This window comes from Bombina bombina, chromosome 6 (genome assembly GCF_027579735.1).
Source record: "Bombina bombina isolate aBomBom1 chromosome 6, aBomBom1.pri, whole genome shotgun sequence".
Taxonomy (NCBI): Eukaryota; Metazoa; Chordata; class Amphibia; order Anura; family Bombinatoridae; genus Bombina; species Bombina bombina.
The window spans coordinates 227360666-227385464 of NC_069504.1; the positions used below are offsets into that span (position 1 = coordinate 227360666).

A 24799-nucleotide genomic window follows, 5' to 3' on the forward strand; every position below is an offset into this window, starting at 1 on the left:
CATGGTTGTTGTTCAATAATAAAATTAATCCTCAAAAATACAACTTGCCTAATAATTCTGCACTCCCTGTATATATATATATATATATATATATATATATATATATATATATATATATATATATAGATATATACGTTTGTCTCTTTTAATAATTTCTACAGAAGGGATGGGATTTATTACAGAACTTCTAATGGCAATGGTGATTATCTGCCATATTAAAGCACCAGGAGCCTGATTCCTAAGGTTGTGGGTGGGGGGCTGTTCCAGTGAGATGCTTCAGGTTCCCATAAAAATGGCAATCACCTAAATAGTGTATTTACTGTATAGGGGACAATATCTTCAAATTTAATCCTTTTAAGTGTCAGATACTTTATGCTAAAGAGGGATTTATCAGCAGCTTTGAATTTTTCACTCAACACTAATTCTATGGTATGGAACACTCTCAGCAGAGGACTGAGTCACTCGCTCTATGATGTCCCTAAATACTACTTAAGGATCACTGCCCTGGTGCTACCAACTAGAACATCAAGGATTGATTCAACCAATTTGAGAAATTCTGTTTTAGATTGTGAATTAAAAAATGAATTTCTGTCATGTACTTCTACATTAAATGGTAAATTTACTCTATAGATTTATAAATAAAAAAGATAATAATTATTGTTTTGTGGTAATAATTACTTTCTTCACATAAACAATGTAAGGTACTGTGCAAGGAATACGTCTATTTTTTTCATCCTACTGCCCATAATAAATGGAAATGTAGCTATATGTTATTCCTAATGGTACAGTATATAAATGGATCTATACATTGCAACAAGAATGGAAAGGGTAATTGAGATATATTACACATATATTTTAATATGAAAAAATATCTGTGCTTTTCTCTAAGACATTCCTCCATTACTTAAATGGACATTAAACCCAAATTTTTTCTTTCATGAGTCAGATAAAGAATACAATTTTAAACAACATTCCAATTTACTTCTATTATCTAATTTGCTTCATTGTTTAGATATCCTGTGTTGAAGAAATAGCAATGTGCATGGGTGAGCCAGTGACATGAGGCATCTATGTGCAACAACCAATCAGCAGCTACTAAGCCTACCTAGATATGCTTTTTAGCAAAGGATATCAAGATAATGAAGCACATTAGGTAATAGAAGTAAATTAGAAAGTTGTGTCAATGTGCATGCTCTTTCTAAATCATGAAAGAAAACATATGTGTTTCATGTCCCTTTAAGTGCTCAGCATAACATATGATCATGTTTGTAAAGGATCACATATATATATTCCTCTTCCAATTGGACTCCTTCTGCCAGACTGGATTTGTGGTTCAGAGTCCTGGATCAATGAAGACTGTTTATAGATGAATTTGTTACAATACTTGAACTCTGTTAGCCAACATGATTAAACATTAGATTACAGATACTTCTTTGTTAATTATATCATTGTGTTTGCACACTTGTTATACAAAAATGCAACGCAATACATGTAACACTTAAAACATAGAAACAGTATGGTCTGTTGGTTAAAGGAATACTAAAGACAGAATAAAACTTTGGTTCCTATCAAACATGCAATTATAAAGAACGTTCCATTTCACTTCATACATCAAATTTGCTTTATTCTATTGGGATCTATTACACTCAGTAGTGATTGCAACAATGTTTATAGCTATGTTATAAACTGTTGCAAACACTGCTCATATAGTGCTAACAAATTAACATACATCCATGCCCCTGAGCTCCTATGACCCTACCTAGGTGTACCTTTCAAGGATACCAAGAGAACAAAGCTAATTTGATAATAGAAGAAAATAGGACAATTGTTTAAAAATCTGAATCATGAAAGTTTGACTTTGAATTCATTTTCCCTTTAATAATGTCAACAGACACATTTTTATAACAGTTATATTTACAATAACAGTGTGCCTTTTACACACCAAAACGAACAGTTACCTTTTTTTGTCCTTGTATTTCATATTTATAATTATGTTGCCTGTCAATTTTTATATTCTTTCCTTTCCATGACTCCTTTCTTCAAAGCATATTTACTTGTTAAAACCAACATGAATCATACATTTAACACATGTTTAAACAGTGTGCACTAATGTAAGCATATAATCACATTCAAGCTTATAAGCAAAATGTGCATATGCCCATTCCTGACAGTAGTTCCTTTAATAAGATCTCTACAGTGACACCAAGTGGCTTTACACTATGATGACAGCATGCAGTCCTCCACTCTAACAATGATTTTAAAATGGCACAAGTTTAATCTGTGAATGGGTTAATTAAATGTTAAAGTCTGCTCCAGTGCAGGAAAGCACTACTGGGAACTAGCTGGTGATTGATGGCTGCACACAAATGCCTCTTGTCATTGGCTTACCAGATGTGTATAGCTAGCTCTCAGTGAAGCTTACCAATTTTGCAGAGGTTAAACACATAGCTATTTTCCAGCCATTATGCAATAATAAAATGTTCTAACACATTAGAGATTTTCTTTTGCATTTTGATGCCCCTTTAACTCTGATCTAGGCCATTCAACCCATGATACACTCTAAAGGAACAGGGTTATCCCAAAATCAAGTTAGGTTATTTTATTAAACACATATACTAGCTACATATCTTTTTAATGAATGTATTTATTAATAATTAGTAAAGTGACCTTAAAGGGACAGTAAAGCCAAAGTTAAACTTAAAGGGACAGTAAACCTTAAAATTAGTGTTATATAATTCTGCACAAAGTGCAGAATTATATAATATTATATTAGCCAAACTTTATAACACATAATATTCCCTTTTCATTTTTAACAAAAAACACTGTTTTACAGACCCGCTCTCTGCGCTCTGCTGAGCGGGTCTGCTTTTTTTATACAGCGCATCGGGCCAGCTGTATAGTCACAGCCCGGCCCGACCGCGCCATAACATTAAGTGCAGCTCGCTCCTGCTGTCAGACAGAGCAGGAGCGAGCTGCACTTAATGTTATGGTGCGGTCGGGCCGGGCTGTGACTATACAGCTGGCCCGATGTGCTGTGTAAAAAAAGCAGACCCGCTCAGCAGAGCGCTGAAAGCGGGTCTGTAAAACAGCGTTTTTTGTTAAAAATGAAAAGGGAATATTATGTGTTATAAAGTTTGGCTAATATAATGTTATATAATTCTGCACTATGTGCAGAATTATATAACATTAATTTTAAGGTTTACTGACCCTTTAAATAGTTTATATAGAGCATAAAAATGTAAATAACATTCCAATTTACTTCTATTATCAATTTTGCTTGGGTCTTTGTTAAAGAATAATCCTAGTTGAGCTCAGGAGCGTGCACATTTATTTTGCTATCTGGCAGCAGTGTTTGCAACAAATTTGATAATAGAAGTAAATGTTTTTAGCAATGTTATATATGGTAGCAAACACTGTTAAAAAAGTGCACACTCCTTAGCTCCTATCAGATTCTAGATTTACATGACAACAAAGGATACAGAGGGGTAGATTTATCATAGTGCGAGCGGACATGATACAATGTAGCGTATCATGTCCGCTGCACATTGTGAACTGCTGGTGCAATACCGCCCCCTGCAGATTCATGGCCAATCGGCCACTAGCAGGGGGTGTCAATCAACCTGATCGTATTTAATCGGGTTGATTTCTGTCCACGGCCTCAGGACAGGTGGACAAGTTATACTGAATCATGAAAGTTTAATTTTGACTGTCCCCTTAAAGATTAATCCTAGCTAAGCTCAGTAACATACATTTTTTTAGACATCTGCCAGCAGTGTTTGTAACAATGTTTAGAGCAATGTTATACATAGTTGCATAAACACTTCTGCTATAGATTAAGGAGAAATGCATGCTCCTAGACTCCATGTCAGCCTACCTAGCTTTACTTTTCCACAAAGGATGCCAAGAAAACAAAGCAAATATTTGATAGAAGTAAATTGGAAACTGGTTTAAAATGTGTCCTTTTAATGTTATTGAAAGGTTTATTTGGAGTAAGAAATATTGCCAGATTGTGTCTAGGTAGGGTGTTTTGTAATGTTTGTAAACAAAATGTGCTGAAAAAACTGCATTATACTGTATTACCCACAGTCTTGTTAATATTTGTGATTGTATTTGAAGATTTATCATTTAGTTAATGACTAATAGTAATATTGACAATACAGTCAGATTAAGGTGAATAAAGTAATGTGTATATAGATTTAATTGATTAGTACTTTGATTCTACTTGTTAAAATTTGTTCAGCTTTTCAGTTATGTTTTCATTTTAAAAAACAAGAATATTTTAAGAAAAAAATGATATAAACCTTCAGTGTATTATTATGCAAAATGCAAAGTTTGTCTTAAATTATGTTATTTTGCATTTTAGGACCTATAAGCAGCATTCTGGTGAATAAGTATGGAAGTCGTCCAGTGGTTATTGCAGGAGGTGTCATGTGCTCAATAGGAATGATTTCTGCTTCATTCTGCAACAGTGTTCTAGAACTGTATATATGTATTGGTGTTGTTGGTGGTGAGTATACTAAATTATATTTCTAACATGAGTTTTTATTTGATTTACATCTATATAGATGTACATTTGCTTGTGGAAAAATATCATAACTTGCTAGTAAATTAAGTAGATTAAAGTAAATTTAATTACTAGTACACCAGGAAAGGGTTACCAGTCCACTCAATCTTAAAGATCAGAACAAAAACATTTTTTTTTAACACAGGTGGTGAGAATTCATGGTCCATTACTCCTTGGAATTACTCTTCGCTCCCACTGGGAGAAGGCAAAGATTCCCAAACTCCAGGAACTCTATAAAACCCCTCACACCTCACTGACAACTCAGTCTTGTCTTTGCCTCTGCTGGAGGAGGTTGAAGAATGAAGATGTGCATTTGATTCTTCAGTGAGAGGGTTCTCAGAGGCCCATTTCCCCTCAGAGTACAGTGATTGTTGGAGGGATGAATCTGGAGTATTGGTAGTGGCGTATACTTCAGCTATTGGGATATAGTTACAACCCTTTCCACAGATGTTGCATGGACTTGTCCTTTGCCTCCTTCTGTTGGTTTGTCGATATACTCCTATTCCAGATCCTCTGCTGTTATATTTCAGCACATGTATTGGCTTCTTACTGGTTACTTCCAGTATCAGAGTGCTTATTGGTAAGTACTTTATTTTTTAATTTTATATTTACCACTCTATAAGCCTTTTAGCTTATTTATATATATATATATATATATATATATATATATATATATTATATATGTAAATGACCTTGCGTCATGTTTTTGGCTGTGTACATTATAGAACACACATATATTTTTTAACGCATGCTGGTTTTTTTTCCATGCGCATACTATTTTTGACGCATGCAGGTTGATTAATGTCGGCTTTCGGGCCTGTGTGCGTTGGCGTAATGGCGTACATTTTAGCACACTTTTTACTTTACATGATGCCATTTTGATGTGCCTCTTCTGTCTTATGTACTCTATTTAGATTACATGTAAACTGTGTACTATTGCGTCTCTGCTTTAATAACTTTGTAATTTATACATTTTTATGAGTTATTTTCAAAGGGGTAAGTATTTGCCTTTCTTTAAGGCTTTTTTGTATTGGGAATATTACCGTTTAGCTGTATGCTTGTTTTTTTCTGCATTTTAACGTCTGTATAAGTTCCTTGTAGTCTGTCCCTAAATCTGCCTTAAAAGCTGGGTTAACACTTTTCTTTAGTGTTAAGTATTTATATTGTTTATAAGTTGAGGTTTTAATCTCAGGGTAATTTATGTAATACATGTATTAATATTCAAATGTATTCTGACCTATCTAATGTTTCTCTTGCTACTAAGGGTATTGCTGCTCCTTGTGTTGTTTTTTTACAGCAAACCCCTAGTAAATCCTGGAATCAAGGAATTTAAACAGTCTTCTGTGTCTGAATGTTGGTGGGCTTGCCCCTTCAAGTAAGTGTAAAATGTCAGGCAAGAATTTACCTTCTATTAGCTCTAAGTAAGCTGGTGTTAATGTTTATAGTCATGAAGCTTCTATGTCCTCAGAATAAGAGGGTTGGTTCTGTTTGTTAAGTGGTCTACCTCTGATCATTTATATGATATATTTACATATTTTAAATTGAGCATATTTGTTCTCTTTTTAAAGAAACTTTATGTATTTTAGAGGTTAATGTCTTTAAGAAGATAGGGATAAGCTGGTTTACTATTTAAATCCTGTTTTTATTCCTATAGCTATATCCCCTATTTTCTATCCCTGATGTGGGGTCTGATATTATTCCAGAGATTGCATTTAGCCAGGTGTTTCTTTTTTATCATTTTATCCTGCAAGGGTTAAGAAAATGTATCCTTTTTCAGCTTCCAATGGTAATTTTTGGGAAACTATTTGCAAAGCTAATGGGGCTATTTCTACTCTGACTTTACGGATGTGTTTTAAATTTTTTTGGCAAATGTGCTTATGTTTTCATTAAGTGTTATGTTAAGCATGTCTTTGGCAGTACTTTCTAGGGTTTTTTTTTGGTTTAGTCTTGGTCTGCTGATATGGTTTAGAAATCTAGACTTTTATCTCTTTCTTTTTTGGAAAGATGTTATTTGGTTCTGGTTTGGATTATATTATCCTTAATGATATGGAGCTCAGGACTAAAAGTACAGGGCTTAATTTTAATCTCCTAATCGTTTTTGTTCCTATCATCAGAACAGGGCAGAAATCTGATTCCTTCCTAACTGGAACATGTCTGAGCAGTCCAAATAATCTTCTCCCTTATCTCAATTTGCTTGAATGTGTTACTCTTGTTCCGTAGAATCTGGTTTGGAGCAGGTTAAGCTTCTTTCTGAAAATTTGGTTTCAATCTGTCCTGGATCACTGGGTTTTTAATATAGTCTCCCAAGATTAATGAATTGGTTTCAGAATGAGGCCTTCCTGGGAAGGTTTTATTCTGTTGTATGTTTTGTTAAATCCTTTGAAGGCTCAGGTCTTTTTTAATCAGTTTCATATCTAGAATTTCTGGGAATTTTTGTTCCTGTTCCTTTGTTGGTACATGGAATGGGGATCTATGCTAACTAGGGTTGCCACCTCAGCCATGTTTTCCTGGACACTTATGAGTTACACATGCTGCAGGGAGGAACATGTATTGTGTTTCTGGACAGCACTATTCATATTCCTCCCTGCACACCCTGCAGCATGTGTAACTTATTAGTGTTCTGTAGTTTAAGGGACGGATGGCAACCCTAATGCTAACCGCTTCTTTATTCCCTTATAGGAAGGAACTTTCAGACCTAATGTGAACTAAAAGCTCTGAACTAATGTATTTTTTCTACCTTTTATTTTGCTTAGTTTTATGGGATGTTTATCTTCAGTTTCCTAGGTTTGCCTTTCTGGTCTAGCATTTTAAGTTTGTTGCTCTACCATTTTCTCTGGGTTTAACTCCCAGAATATTTTCCTAGTTCTTGGGTACCCGTTTGTCTGCAATCAGAACAAGTGCATGGCAGTGTTTCCTTATCTGGAATATATTTTGGTTCAAACTTTGTCTTTTTATTTAGCAGATTCATTCACCATCAAACTGTTGTTATTTCTTCAGCAACTTTGTTGGAAAAATATTTTTTTTTCAAAGAGTTTGCTGGTTCCTCAGACTAAGATTGTTCTTTCTCAAATTCAGTTTCCATTAATCTTTCCTTGACAGTTTTAAGGAGTATGAAGCCAGTGTCCACATGTCTAAACCACCAGTTTCTTTATTTCTCATCAGTTGCTCGTTTCATCTTTACTTGATTTCTCATAAAGCTTTATGAAGCTTTTTATGCTTTGGCAGTGTTGCAGGGGTCTTACTCTACTATTTTAAGGATTCATCTAGATTTTATATCAAGCCAGTCTCTGTCTGGGTGGCTGTTTCATCAACTTACTATGCTGCAGGCTTCTTTTGTTCATCATACTGGATCTGTATTATTTACAGATGCAAGTCTTTCAAGATGGGGGGTGTTTGGGGGTCTCAGAGAGTGAAAAAATGTTTGGTTTCCTCAGAGGCAAGGTTTACTTTTAATATTTTTGAACTCTGTACAATTTTAGAGTCCTTTAGTGTTGGACTCTGTTCAAAGGGATTTCAGTTTCAGCAGTAACAAATGTCAATCATTATGGGGGAACTTTCTGTTCCCTGGCCATGAGGGAAGTATCGAGAATTCTTTCCTGGGCAGAAGTCAATTGTTATTTAATTTCTGCTTTTCATATTCCTGGAGTGAACAACTGGGAAATACTTTTTCTCATTTGTTATTCTTGGCATCCAGGAGAGTAGTCTCTTCATCTTTTCTTACTAGTGAAATAGTATAAATGTATACATACATACATATATGCACATGTACATACACATACAATAGGGTCCAATTAGTAGTAAAATATAGTAATCAGTTTTTTATATAGTTTATATATGCGAAGAATGTTATTGTGATATTGTAACATTCCATTACAACAATTTACTTTCAACTTGTAATACGTAGGCAAAAAGCTTACTTCTAGCTGAGTCAGCAAGCATTAAATAGTGCTCCACTTGTAATCTGGCCCATTATGTTAAAATCTCAAAGTGTTTAATGTCTTTGTGCCCTAAATGAACCTGCTATAAAATGTTCCAGTAAGTATAAAAATGGGATGTAACATTTTATGTTATTTACAATGGCAAATTGTGCTTTTCTCACTCCCCAGAGAAATTAGAGTGCATTCTATATATTCAAGAATGCTGTCATTGAACAGACCCAGCAACATGCTACATAGTCATTGCATTGATAAGTGCAGGAGCTCATTTACATATGCTCCTAACTGACCACAGCAAAGTAAACAGGAAAAACAAGATAGTTTTCAAGAAGTATATCCTTGAAGTGCTCTGGGGTTTAAACTTGCACATTTTGCTTTAAAATGGCTATTTTAATTTATATCTAGTTTTAAAAAAATATTCATTATGAAAGCAAATATTTTGTAATGTAGTGGTTGATTTATTAATATAGAAATGACTACAATTCACCTTTAACATTATATAAATTATATTGCAATATAGTGACTTAGGCTATAAAGCTACAAAACCAGCAGAATAAAGCAGTATATAACTTTCTTGTACAGCATTATTGATTTAACATGTTGTTTTGATGCAAAGTAAAACTCCACAAAACAGTTCAGTTTAATAGTTTGGATTTTAATCTTAAAACGGAAAAGTTTATTTCTGCCACTAAATTCACAACTGCATTTCTCCTTATAGGGTCATAATAGAAAACATTATATGTTCTAATTCGTTAGAGTTGGTAATTTTAAGACAATCGACCCTGTACTACCGTGTATTTAACCCTCACAAAGGGGCTAAGCACACAGGAAAAGTGCCACTTGGGACCCGCAGACCCAGATGTATGACTAGCGTTGCTGATTAGATCAGTGGGGAGTTTCGCTCAGGACCAACAGTACTCTGCTTATCCCAAGCAGTACTTTTATTGTGTGCTTAACCCATTTGAGGGATTGGTGCAGGGTTGATAGTGTTAAAATCCTAGACGAACATTGTGCATCCCAAAAGGAGCCTAAAAGAAGGAAAAAAGGAGGAAAAGGAGTCCAAGGACTTTCCTAGTATAACAAGTATATATTACCTAGCTCCTTTATCTCCTATTTGTATACAGGACTTTTTTTACCACACTTTTACCTTTGACATTACCTGATATTTGGTCTTAGAGTGTTTGATTTTTATTAGTATTTTTTAGTATTTTGTATTAGAAATATTGTGTAAATAATATCTGTATAATATCACTTTGCTTGCTACATATATCTGTAGATTTTAGATACATATTATAGATTTTAGATACATACCATATCTGTATGCTTATTGATACATACATATTGTCACTTTTTATGATATAGCGTCCCCTAGAGAGACTTAGTGCTCTTACTGGGGGGTTTTTCTCTAGTTTTTGATGTTGTTAAAATGACATTCTCTAATGAATTAGAGCATGTAATGATACTATTATGGCCCTTTAAGCCAAACTACTTCTATTTAGATTATTCCTGAAAACTGTTTTACTGAAATGCTGTCCATTTATTCTGGGAACAGGGTTACATCCCTGAGCAACCATTTTCACAAATCAGTGGTCTGCTGGCCGGAGTCAAGTTGTAACTTGGTTTTAGTATAGAATTTATGCTATCATAGATAAGAAAATGATGGATCAAACTTGTCCAGTTTATTACTCAGAGTTGATGGTAAACACTCTGATATTATGATATGAAATGTTCAATTATGTGTAGCAAAAATGTTTTCAGTATAGGTAATTATTTATTTTGACCATTTTCCTATTATTTAAGTCTAAATTTTTTTCTCTCAATTCTGAGAATTGGTAGTTCATATGGTTGTCTTTACAAGCCTAATCCAGCACCATATATGTTACTAATTGGTTTTAGCAGAGGTTATATGATAAGAGCGGCAAACAATAAAGAGATGACTAATATAGGGGTCTATCACATTCCTTAAATACTTTATCAACAAACAAAAAAACTCAGACTTTAATGGTGGTTTTCTGTTGAAAATAATTTGCTAAGGTTTTCTAAAGGATTAAGATTGACTTCATGATGACCATGCCTACTCCAGTAACTTAAAGGGACATCGTACTCATATGCTAAATCACTTGAACGTGATGCAGCATAACTGTAAAAAGATGACAGGAAAATATCACCTGAGAAATTCTATGCAAAAAAGGAAGATATTTTACCTCACAACTTCCTTAGCTCACCAGAGTAAGTGTTCTGTAAAAAGTTATCTTTCATTTACTGTCCAGCTGCAGGTTTTTTTAAAAAAAAAAAAGGAAGAAATGAAAAGCAGCCAATCGGCATCAGCAGTGCTGAGGTCATGAACTCTTTTACTGTGATCTCATGAGATTTTACTTAACTCTCATGAGATTTTATAGTTTCCTTAAACTGAATAGGGAAATAAGATGAGTGTGCATGAAGCACGTTCCCTTGCCTGTCCCAAGACAAGTATACTGATTTGCTGCTTAAAGTCCTTTACAATGGGGTGTGAATACTTAGGACATTTTGAGGTAAAATATCTTCCTTTTTTACATAGAGATATTCAGGTGATATTTTCTAGTCAAGTGTTTAAACATTTGGATATCATTGCCCTTTAAGTCCAAATTGGCTTCTCCAAATATGGCAAGTCATTAGTGGAGTTTGACTGGTTGAAAAGAATTGCAAAGTTTATAATTTTACATGGTCTCAAATATAAAATGTACAAATACCTACTCCCTTGGAAAACCTATAGCCTCCTTTGGATTCCAGTACCACTTATATGCTGATGATACCCAAATCTATCTTTCCTCTCCTGATATCTCTCACTCTTCACTCAACCAGATTTCCTACTGCCTCTGCAATTTCCTCTTGGATGTCTTCACACTACCTCCAACTCAATCTGTACAAAACAGAGCTGCTTCTTATTCCTCCCTCTTCGAAACATACAACACCTGACATTTCGCTGACGGTTGGAGACTCTATTCTCAACACCTGACCCCAGGTGCGCTGTCTTGGGGTCACACTTGACTCAGAACTCTCCTTCAACCCACATATACAAGCACAAATTCTGCCGTTCACACCTACACAACATTTCCAGAATTTTTCCCTTCCTTACTCAAAAAACTACAAAAATATTTATTAATTCCTTCATTTTGTCACGCATTGATTATTGCAATCTACTTCTAAATGGTCTTCCAAAACACTGCCTCTCCTCCCTCCAATCTATTATAAATGCTTCTGCTAGACTCATCTATCTAAGTCACCGATCTACATCAGCTGCTCCGCTCTGCCAGCACTCAACAGTCTAACTCCAACCTATATTTCTTCTCTCATCATGAACTATTCCCCTTCCCGTCCTCTTTGATCAACCTCTGACCTAGGCCTCTCCACTACTGTTATCTCCAAGTCCCACTCCTGTCTACAAGACTTTGCACGTGCTGCTCCTGTACTCTGGAACTCTCTACCCCGCTCCATTAAACTGTCTCCAACATTGTATAGCTTCAGATGCTCCTTGAAAACCCACCTATTTAGAGAGGCTTACCATCTTTCCTCCATCTCTCATCCTAACCAAACCAATACATGAACTGCCTGACTCACTGCTGCAACTACAACCGATGTGACAAGCTACCCCAACCTTATGTCTCGGCACCCTAAACCTGTAGACTGTCAGCTTTCCGGAGCAGGGCCCTCTTTCTCCTGTACTAGATTTATTTAGTTTTGTATTTTATCACAAATCCTTGTCATTGTATACCCCTATCACTGTACCCAGCGCTGTAGAATTTGGCAGCGCTATACAAATAAATAATAATAATAATCATAATTAGAGGAGAGAAGGGGAAGAGGTGACATTAAAATATATGAAGGGACATAAAGGAACAGTCAAGTCAAAATTAAACTTTCATGATTCGGATAGAGCACATACTTTTAAACAACTTTCTAATAGCCTTCCATTATCTCACTGTGCACAATATTTTTATATGCACACTTTCTAAAGCACCAGCTCCTACTGAGCATGTACAAGATTCACAGGATATACATATATACATTTGTGATTGGCTGATGGCTATAACATCATGTATTAGGAAGGAAAAAGTCTACTACTCATTTGAAATTCAAACTAAGTGCTTTTGAATTGCCTTTTTTATTATGCATTATTGATTATGGTATTATTGTCTTTAGTGGCCCTTTAACCCTTTGAGTGCTAAGCACTTTCCCATCTGGGTGCTAATATTTTCTAAGTTTTTTTTTTAGTTTTTGAAAAAAAATGTTTTATCTTTTTTAGTTTTTTTACAAAGCCCCCAAGACTTACACTGTTGGAAAGGTTAGGCGATTACCTTTCCAACAGTGGGTCTTGGTGGTCTGTAGCTGCTTAGATGCCTGTATCTCAGGCATCTAAGCAGCATGCCCCCTCCTCCTATACTTAACATTGTTAAGTATAAATAAAGTTGCGCGGTGACGTCATCACGTCATTGCACGCGACGTCGATGCGCATCACGTGAAGCCCTGGCGATGCCTGTCACTCTACAGGCATGATCGCCGGGGTAGGATTGGTTAGGAGCTCCCAGATCTCCCTCAAGGTGGGAGAGTGCTCATGACGGCTCTGAGCCCTCATTAGCACCAGAGTGAGAAACTCTGTGGCGGCTCAGAGCCATCATTAGCACTCAAATGGTTAATAAAGTGAAGTCTGAAAGCATTTTCCACAAAAAATAAAATAAAAAAATACCAAAACAAGGGGTCATAATCTTAAATTAAATGGTAGCAGATTCCAGAGAAATGTGAGGAAGCAGTTATTAACAGAAAGGTTTGTAGATTCATGGAATTAACTTCAAATAAAGGTAGTAATCACAAGGACTGTAAAAGAATTAAAGGCTATCCTAAGAAAAAAGTAAAATTAATAATGGTAGACTTGATGGGCCTTCTTGTTTCTTATCTACTGTCATATTCTATATTTTCTATGTTTTAAACAAGATGATAGACTCAAAAATGTATTTTGGCATACACAGTTAAAGTCCCATAAAACATGGAATCATAAAATCTCCAGTCAATTATCCCAAAAAAGAAATGTGAAGAATTGTAGTGAATTTCAGTGTGTGGCCCGTCATTTAAAAATCCCTTATATGGATAAATTGTGTGTATTTGCATTTTTCTTTAAAAAGAATGAGAAAAACAGTGCTATGACAAAAATCCTAAATCTCATTAGGGTTTATTGTGACTCTAAACCCAGAGATGTTGTCATAAATTATTTTCTGTGCACTGTACTGTTTATGTCACTCATAAATATACTGGCATAGTCCTTTGAACTGTATATGATATATGCAGTATTACAAACAAGCTATTTATTAAAATGTACAATTCAAACTCATAAGAAACCACTAAATTGTGAATATACGTAAGGTAGTTACATTTTTTCAGAAGTGTTTTCATATAATTAAAATGCATATTGAGAGGAGGTAAAAAGGTTATAAAAAATAAAGTTAATTCTTCTTTATATACAATTTCAAGTCTCTTCTAAAGTGAAAAAAAATTAATGTTTTGCACTGCAGTACTTTAATGGAACCAAAATTATTTTCACATTTGTTGCTAAACATTTTAGTTGCTCAAAAGTTTCACAAAACAAAAGTCTTAAATGACCACTTATAACAGTAGAAAAGCATAATCGGTAAATGGTAAATGCATAACAAGAAGATAATGCAAAAGCATTTAGCTTGAATTTAAAATGACTAGTAGATTTAGAGTGATGGTAAACTTTATATAATCAAATGCCTTATATGTAATATTTGCCTATAAAATATGTGTACTTTTTTTTCCTTTTAAATCTATCCGTGAAAAGGGTTTAATCCGTGCCTATAGTAATGCTTCTATTACAATGTGATGCTGGCCCACTGGGAAGAACTCCTTTTTTATGACAATTCCAATGAACATCCAATCAGTGTGTGTGTCATATGACACTCTTGAAGTCCAGCCCTTTAAAAACCCTCTCTATGTCATAACCCAGACAAAAGAGGAAATGAAGGGGGGTGAAGGAACAGAAGATACCAAGTAGGATTATAAATCTTTTATTATAAAATGTATAAACACTTATTAAAAAAATATTTTGTGGTTTTGCTTGTACACTAATATATTTTTTATTGCAACAGTCTGAAATTTACCATCACTTATTTCTATATTCCCTCCCACTGCATCATGTGGCAGCCATCAGCCAATCACAAAATGCATAAGTATAGTCTGTTAATTCTTGTACATGCCCAGTAGGAGTTGTTGCCTCAGAAAGTGTGCAAATAAAAAGATTGTTGACCACTGCTGCGCTCTCTCTGCAGATAGCTAAATGAGTGCAGTAACCAAAAAGTAAAGGGGATGACTATAAAAATATTTAATTACTTATAATAATCCCTATAGGTAAAAATCACACATTAATAACACATTTATAATACAATAAAATCACAACAATAAAAAATATTACAATATAACAGATATTACAATTGATAAAAGAGGAAATGCACAGTAAATATAGTCCATAGATTAAAAGTCTTTTGGTATGCCAGTTGGTGTGTTAAAAAAGCAGAAAGGGCGTCAAGCAAGCTCCTGATGGGTTAATAGCCAGCGGGAAAGCTAAGTGATAGGGCGAGAAGAAGGATATACACAATCCTTTAAACAATATGGAGATACAAAAAAACATAAGGTGCACACTTTTACTTACACCGAATGTTTAAGAACTGTCACAGGGGGCTCCTCTCAAGGCGAACCGCTAGTAATTCCTCAGCGTATCCCAAAGGATTTTAGCAAACAGAGGTCCGATGTGTCTTTAGTTATATCAACCAGCCTCCAGAAAAAACCAGCCCGCCAGATGGAACTTCAAAACAGCAAGGCGCTCCTGTGCGCCAAACCAGAAACTTCAGGCTACGGAAGCCCAAAACGTCCAAAGTACTAAGCAACGCGTTTCGGCTGATTCACAGCCTTTCTCAAGCTCAATACTGACGGTATCACAACTCCAACCTTTATACGCTCCCACTTAAAGGGATATTCTCTTTGGAAAATACATGGGTGTACAAAAAAAGGATACTAACAACTTTACACCTCTTAGTATTCGTGCGGTACAATAACAATTCATATACATTTTTAAATTAATATGTGAATAAATATATGAACGGGAACGGGTAATATTAACTTCTACAGGTGATTTGATCTTTATTAACTATGCAGAAGGGTCATTAATTTCTTCTAATGCTAGAACATTTTAATAGTTTCGCTAGGTCGTCAATCTCGAATACCTTTTTTAATATCATGGGAACATGATTATACTTTAAAATCGCTATTGCTAGAAATACCTAAAGAACTACACACTTTGTAATAAGTCAATAAATATAATTGATCCTATTGTGCCAGTTGAGTAAATTGGAGGAATAATTGATTTTTTTGAATTTTAAAAAACCATATATTGAAATATAAACTATTAGGGTCTCTGTACTAAAAATAATATATATTAAAGACTAATGATTGGTTTGTAGAGAAAACTGGATGTTTTAGTGGTGGGCAAATATATACAATCCTCAAAGAGTAGATTTCCTATATGGAATACATAGGATTATGTGTGAGGCAAAATATCCTGCTGTTGTCACTCCTAAATAGGGCGCATCAGGTATACCAAATTGGTGAATAAAGATATAGATAAATAGTTCAAAATTTAAATTTAAGATATAAAATGAAAAGAGTTTAATCTTATTGCTTTTCATTTAGTCCTTCTAGACTAATTTTGGGAATAAAATATCATCAGATTTACAACATACAGAATTTATAAAACCAAAATTTGAATTCTAAAATTTTTTTGTTTAAAATTGGAATCAAAATATAAAATTCTATTTCGTTTTTAATTCTATTTTTATTTTTATTTTATTTTATTTCAGATAACAGTTCAGGTCCAATTCTAAATTCAGACCTTGGGGTGTAAGGGAACCCATCTGGAAAATCCACTTTCCTTCTCTTTTTAGGATTTCATTATGCAGATCTCCTCCTCTCCAGTGTTTACAAACTTTATCAATACCTATATAGTTAAAATGTTTGAGATTTGCATTATTGCATAATGCAAAATGCTTTGGTACTGGGAGGTCCTTATAGCGATCCTTACTATGTTGTTCTATTGACAAGATGTGCTCCCTTATCCTGTCACGTAGGGGTCTTTCTGACTCTCCTATATATTGGGCCCCACAGCTACATTCTATCATATAGATCACATTTCTATCTATACATCTAATCATTTGAGATATTTTAAACACTTCTCCTGTTGAATTGGACTTCACTTCCTTCTTTTTTAAACCGTATTGGCAAGATTTACATTTATGGCAAGGGAAGAAACCTTTAAGGTCCTTCCCCCAAAGATCTTTCTTCCTTTTTTCTTGTGTTTTTTTCAAATCTGAAGGTGCCAGTCTCATTTTTAAATTTTGTGCCTTTTTATAGACTATTTGAGGTCTATTTGGAATCCAGGGGCCTAATTTATCATCTAATTTTAGAACATCCCAATGTTTTTTCAGAATTTTTTCTATTATATTTTTGTTGCCACTATATGTTGTAATAAAGGGTATGAACATAGAAGTATCATTTGTGGTTACAGTATTTTTGATATTTTTATTTTTATTTTTATTGTTTTTACTATCTGCTAAAATTTCTTCCCTGTCTCGGTCTCGTACACTTTTTATGGTTTCCTCCAAGGCATCAATAGGATACCCTCTCTCTATAAATTTATTTTTTAAAATTGCTGATTGGGCATCATAATCTGTCAAAATATTACAATTTTTTCTCATTCTCAAGAACTGTCCTTTTGGGATATTCTTTTTCCACTGAGAGTGGTGACAGCTCTGTTGGTGAATGTAGTTATTCGCATCTACATGTTTAAAGTGGGTTCTAGAGTTCAACTTGTTTTCCCTTATAAAAATTTCTAAATCTAAAAATTGTATATTGGTATGGCTTTTTTCCCAAGTGAACTTTAAATTTTTATCATTTGAATTCATGGATAAGATAAAGTTGTCCAGACTTTCTTCATCTCCATGCCAAATCATAAATATGTCGTCTATATACCTTCTATAGGTGACCAGGTTTGCCCCCATCTGGCTATCTTCTAGGAATCTCTTTTCCCATAAGCCCATAAATAATATAATTTATCCATGAATTCAAATGATAAAAATTTAAAGTTCACTTGGGAAAAAAGCCATACCAATATACAATTTTTAGATTTAGAAATTTTTATAAGGGAAAACAAGTTGAACTCTAGAACCCACTTTAAACATGTAGATGCGAATAACTACATTCACCAACAGAGCTGTCACCACTCTCAGTGGAAAAAGAATATCCCAAAAGGACAGTTCTTGAGAATGAGAAAAAATTGTAATATTTTGACAGATTATGATGCCCAATCAACAATTTTAAAAAATAAATTTATAGAGAGAGGGTATCCTATTGATGCCTTGGAGGAAACCATAAAAAGTGTACGAGACCGAGACAGGGAAGAAATTTTAGCAGATAGTAAAAACAATAAAAATAAAAATAAAAATATCAAAAATACTGTAACCACAAATGATACTTCTATGTTCATACCCTTTATTACAACATATAGTGGCAACAAAAATATAATAGAAAAAATTCTGAAAAAACATTGGGATGTTCTAAAATTAGATGATAAATTAGGCCCCTGGATTCCAAATAGACCTCAAATAGTCTATAAAAAGGCACAAAATTTAAAAATGAGACTGGCACCTTCAGATTTGAAAAAAACACAAGAAAAAAGGAAGAAAGATCTTTGGGGGAAGGACCTTAAAGGTTTCTTCCCTTGCCATAAATGTAAATCTTGCCAATACGGTTTAAAAAAGAAGGAAGTGAAGTCCAATTCAACAGGAGAAGTGTTTAAAATATCTCAAATGATTAGATGTATAGATAGAAATGTGATCTATATGATAGAATGTAGCTGTGGGGCCCAATATATAGGAGAGTCAGAAAGACCCCTACGTGACAGGATAAGGGAGCACATCTTGTCAATAGAACAACATAGTAAGGATCGCTATAAGGACCTCCCAGTACCAAAGCATTTTGCATTATGCAATAATGCAAATCTCAAACATTTTAACTATATAGGTATTGATAAAGTTTGTAAACACTGGAGAGGAGGAGATCTGCATAATGAAATCCTAAAAAGAGAAGGAAAGTGGATTTTCCAGATGGGTTCCCTTACACCCCAAGGTCTGAATTTAGAATTGGACCTGAACTGTTATCTGAAATAAAATAAAATAAAAATAAAAATAGAATTAAAAACGAAATAGAATTTTATATTTTGATTCCAATTTTAAACAAAAAAATTTTAGAATTCAAATTTTGGTTTTATAAATTCTGTATGTTGTAAATCTGATGATATTTTATTCCCAAAATTAGTCTAGAAGGACTAAATGAAAAGCAATAAGATTAAACTCTTTTCATTTTATATCTTAAATTTAAATTTTGAACTATTTATCTATATCTTTATTCACCAATTTGGTATACCTGATGCGCCCTATTTAGGAGTGACAACAGCAGGATATTTTGCCTCACACATAATCCTATGTATTCCATATAGGAAATCTACTCTTTGAGGATTGTATATATTTGCCCACCACTAAAACATCCAGTTTTCTCTACAAACCAATCATTAGTCTTTAATATATATTATTTTTAGTACAGAGACCCTAATAGTTTATATTTCAATATATGGTTTTTTAAAATTCAAAAAAATCAATTATTCCTCCAATTTACTCAACTGGCACAATAGGATCAATTATATTTATTGACTTATTACAAAGTGTGTAGTTCTTTAGGTATTTCTAGCAATAGCGATTTTAAAGTATAATCATGTTCCCATGATATTAAAAAAGGTATTCGAGATTGACGACCTAGCGAAACTATTAAAATGTTCTAGCATTAGAAGAAATTAATGACCCTTCTGCATAGTTAATAAAGATCAAATCACCTGTAGAAGTTAATATTACCCGTTCCCGTTCATATATTTATTCACATATTAATTTAAAAATGTATATGAATTGTTATTGTACCGCACGAATACTAAGAGGTGTAAAGTTGTTAGTATCCTTTTTTTGTACACCCATGTATTTTCCAAAGAGAATATCCCTTTAAGTGGGAGCGTATAAAGGTTGGAGTTGTGATACCGTCAGTATTGAGCTTGAGAAAGGCTGTGAATCAGCCGAAACGCGTTGCTTAGTACTTTGGACGTTTTGGGCTTCCGTAGCCTGAAGTTTCTGGTTTGGCGCACAGGAGCGCCTTGCTGTTTTGAAGTTCCGTCTGGCGGGCTGGTTTTTTCTGGAGGCTGGTTGATATAACTAAAGACACATCGGACCTCTGTTTGCTAAAATCCTTTGGGATACGCTGAGGAATTACTAGCGGTTCGCCTTGAGAGGAGCCCCCTGTGACAGTTCTTAAACATTCGGTGTAAGTAAAAGTGTGCACCTTATGTTTTTTTGTATCTCCATATTGTTTAAAGGATTGTGTATATCCTTCTTCTCGCCCTATCACTTAGCTTTCCCGCTGGCTATTAACCCATCAGGAGCTTGCTTGACGCCCTTTCTGCTTTTTTAACACACCAACTGGCATACCAAAAGACTTTTAATCAATGGACTATATTTACTGTGCATTTCCTCTTTTATCAATTGTAATATCTGTTATATTGTAATATTTTTTATTGTTGTGATTTTATTGTATTATAAATGTGTTATTAATGTGTGATTTTTACCTATAGGGATTATTATAAGTAATTAAATATTTTTATAGTCATCCCCTTTACTTTTTGGTTACTGCACTCATTTAGCTATCTGCAGAGAGAGCGCAGCAGTGGTCAATTACCTGGTTGCAGTTTTCTGCAATCAGTGTAATTAAATCTTCTTTTAGCATTTGTTAATAAGGAATAAGGGAATCCTTAATTTTTCACTGCAGCTTTGAGTAGTTTATTCCAGCGCTTAGGTTACACTCTTATCTTTTTTTAAATAAAAAGATTGTGCAAATTTAGATAATGTAAGTGGAATGGAAAGTTGTTTAAAATTGTGTGCTCTTTACAAATAATGAAAAGTTTAATTTTTACTTTAGTGTCTCTTTAACTTAGTTCATAAACAAAAGAAAAGAAAGAGGGTGCCACCTATTACAGCAGCATAATAAAGATTAATTACTGGCAGTCTTCAGCTGATCATTCCTTAGTACGTTCTGCCAGACAACTGTTCCTAAGTAAACTGCAAAGGACTCTATTTGCCCATCCTTTATTTTGATGCTATGCATATTATGCACTGTTTGGCACCCTATTTTTTTTTTTTTTTTTTAAATGTACAAAGAGATGCAAGGAGATTTGCAGCACAAAGAAAAGACTGCTGGTTACTGGACTAGTTTAATACTTGGAACCCACTGTTGGAATATTCTCAAATTAGTGGCAAAAGATTCAGATTTTATAAAATATCACAGACATACCCATTTACACTAAATAACTTTATTGGGAGAAAAAATATAGCAGTCCAGCAGGACTGGTACTCACGCACACACACACATACGGTTAAAACTTGCTGGAACTCAGATAATAAAATTATCTAGAATGCACCCGTTCAATGCTAATTTGTTACTCACAAGAGATATATATAATATATGTGTTTATACAAATAATTAACCCTTGGGGGTAAACAAATTTGTTATAAGCAGTTACGGCGTAGTGTGTCTAATACGTTTATTAGTCTTTACCAGAAAGCACCACACTATTGTAAATGATGAGTAATGAGATATATATATTTGTATGCTAGAATGTAGCTCTGTTAAATAATCTCAAAAACACACCGTATACATATACTAGTAGTTCAATCTCATACAATAATAATGGTTACATTGTTTGTTAGGCTTATAGTTACAAATGTTGCAACATGTGGGGATTTTATGTTAGGGAACCTTGATTTAAACAAAACCGTTGGCAGTCATATTATGTTTGTATATTGGCAAAAAACATAAATAATATATTGATTCAACACATACAAACGTTTGTTATAGGAATCAATACTATTTCTCCAACATTGGTGTGTCCGGTCCACGGCGTCATCCTTACTTGTGGGATATTCTCTTCCCCAACAGGAAATGGCAAAGAGTCCCAGCAAAGCTGGTCACATGATCCCTCCTAGGCTCCGCCCACCCCAGTCATTCTCTTTGCCGTTGCACAGGCAACATCTCCACGGAGATGGTTAAGAGTTTTTTGGTGTTTAAATGTAGTTTTTATTCTTCTATCAAGTGTTTGTTATTTTAAAATAGTGCTGGTATGTACTATTTACTCTGAAACAGAAAAGGATGAAGATTTCTGTTTGTAAGAGGAAGATGATTTTAGCAGACAGTAACTAAAATCGATTGCTGTTTCCACACAGGACTGTTGAGATGAAGTAACTTCAGTTGGGGGAAACAGTTAGCAGACTTTTCTGCTTAAGGTATGACTAGCCATATTTCTAACAAGACCATGTAATGCTGGAAGGCTGTCATTTCCCCTCATGGGGACCGGTAAGCCATTTTCTTAGTCAAACATAAAAGAATAAAGGGCTTAAAAAAGGGCTTAAAAACTGGTAGACATTTTTATGGGCTAAAACGATTGCTTTATTGGGGCATATTATGCAGATTCTAGCTAATAATTGGCATTATAATCTTGGGGAACGTTTAAAAAATGGCAGGCACTGTGTTGGACACCTTTTTTTAGTCTGGGGGCCTTTCTAGTTATAGACTGAGCCTCATTTTCGCGCCATTACTGCGCAGTTGTTTTAAGGGAGCAAGGCATGCAGATGCATGTGTGAGGATCTAAGAATCACTAAAAAAGCTTCTAGAAGGCGTCATTTGGTATCGTATTCCCCTCTGGGCTTGGTTGGGTCTCAGCAAAGCATATAGCTGGGACTGTATAGGGGTCAAATTTAAAAACGGCTCCGGTTCCGTTATTTTAAGGGTTAAAGCTCTGAAATTTGGTGTGCAATACTTTTAATGCTTTAAGACACTGTGGTGGTAATTTTTGAACAATTCCTTCATACTTTTTCACATATTCAGTAATAAAGTGTTTTCAGTTTGAAATTTAAAGAGACAGTAACGGTTTTATTTTAAAACGTTTTTTGTGCTTTGTTGACAAGTTTAAGCCTGTTTAACATGTCTGTACCATCAGATAAGCTATGTTCTATATGTATGAAAGCCAATGTGTCTCCCCATTTAAATTTATGTGATAATTGTGCCATAGTGTCCAAACAAAGTAAGGACAGTAATGCCACAGATAATGATATTGCCCAAGATGATTCCTCAAATGAGGGGAGTAAACATGATACTACATCATCCCCTACTGTGTCTACACCAGTTTTGCCCACACAGGAGGCCCCTAGTACATCTAGTGCGCCAATACTTATTACCATGCAACAATTAACGGCTGTAATGGATAACTCCATAATAAATCTTTTATCCAAAATGCCTACTTATCAGAGAAAGCGTGATTGCTCTGTTTTAAACACTGAAGAGCAAGAGGGCGCTGATGATAACTGTTCTGACATACCCTCACACCAATCTCAAGGGGCCATGAGGGAGGTTTTGTCTGATGGAGAAATATCAGATTCAGGAAAAATTTCTTATCAAGCTGAACCTGATGTTGTGACATTTAAATTTAAATTAGAACATCTCCGCGCACTGCTTAAGGAGGTGCTATCTACTCTGGATGATTGTGACAATTTGGTCATTCCAGAGAAATTATGTAAGATGGACAAGTTCCTAGAGGTTCCGGTGCCCCCCGACGCTTTTCCTATACCCAAGCGGGTGGCGGACATAGTAAATAAAGAGTGGGAAAAGCCCGGCATACCTTTTGTCCCCCCCCCTATATTTAAGAAATTATTTCCTATAGTCGACCCCAGAAAGGACTTATGGCAGACAGTCCCCAAGGTCGAGGGGGCGGTTTCTACTCTAAACAAACGCACTATTATTCCTATCGAAGATAGTTGTGCTTTCAAAGATCCTATGGATAAAAAATTAGAGGGTTTGCTTAAAAAGATTTTTGTACAGCAAGGTTACCTTCTACAACCAATTTCATGCATTGTTCCTGTCACTACGGCAGCGTGTTTCTGGTTCGAGGAACTAGAAAAGTCGCTCAGTAAAGAATCTTCGTATGAGGAGGTTATGGACAGAGTTCAAGCACTTAAATTGGCTAACTCTTTTGTTTTAGATGCCGCTTTGCAATTAGCTAGATTAGCGGCGAAAAATTCAGGGTTTGCTATCGTGGCGCGCAGAGCGCTTTGGCTAAAGTCTTGGTCAGCGGATGTGTCTTCCAAGACAAAATTGCTTAACATTCCTTTCAAAGGTAAAACATTATTTGGACCAGATTTGAAAGAGATTATTTCAGACATCACTGGGGGAAAGGGCCACGCCCTCCCACAGGATAGGTCTTTTAAGGCTAAAAATAAGCCTAATTTTCGTCCCTTTCGCAGAAATGGACCAGCCTCTAATTCTGCATCCTCTAAGCAAGAGGGTAATACTTCACAACCCAAACCAGCCTGGAAACCAATGCAAGGCTGGAACAAGGGTAAGCAGGCCAAGAAGCCTACCACTGCTACCAAAACAGCATGAAGGGATAGCCCCCGATCCGGGACCGGATCTAGTGGGGGGCACACTCTCTCTTTGCTCAGGCTTGGGCAAGAGATGTTCAGGATCCTTGGGCGCTAGAAATAGTTTCTCAAGGTTATCTCCTGGAATTCAAGGAACTACCCCCAAGGGGAAGGTTCCACAGGTCTCACTTATCTTCAAACCAAATAAAGAGACAGGCATTCTTACATTGTGTAGAAGACCTGTTAAAGATGGGAGTGATACATCCAGTTCCAATAAGAGAACAAGGAATGGGATTTTATTCCAATCTGTTCATAGTTCCCAAAAAAGAGGGAACATTCAGACCAATTTTGGATCTGAAGATCCTAAACAAATTTCTCAGGGTACCATCGTTCAAAATGGATACTATTCGAACGATCCTACCCACCATCCAGGAAAGTCAATTTATGACTACCGTGGATTTATAGGATGCGTACCTACATATTCCTATCCACAAGGAACATCATCAGTTCCTAAGGTTCGCTTTTCTGGACAAGCATTACCAGTTTGTGGCACTTCCATTCGGATTAGCCACTGCTCCAAGGATTTTCACAAAGGTACTAGGGTCCCTTCTAGCGGTTCTAAGACCAAGGGGCATTGCAGTAGTACCTTACTTGGACAACATCCTAATTCAAGCGTCGTCCCTGTCAAAAGCAAAGGC

The 24799-nt window shown here is 35.1% G+C and overlaps 1 protein-coding gene across 1 annotated transcript in view; it reads left to right on the forward strand.

Annotated features, from left to right (window-relative positions):
* The window catches only part of SLC16A7 (solute carrier family 16 member 7), a 150788-nt gene that overhangs the window by 101819 nt on the left and 24170 nt on the right, over positions 1-24799 (forward strand). Inside the window, exon 3 of the mRNA XM_053716748.1 lies at positions 4364-4507. Within this exon, the coding sequence (XP_053572723.1) occupies positions 4364-4507 (144 nt within the window). The remainder of the gene's footprint in view (positions 1-4363; positions 4508-24799) is intronic.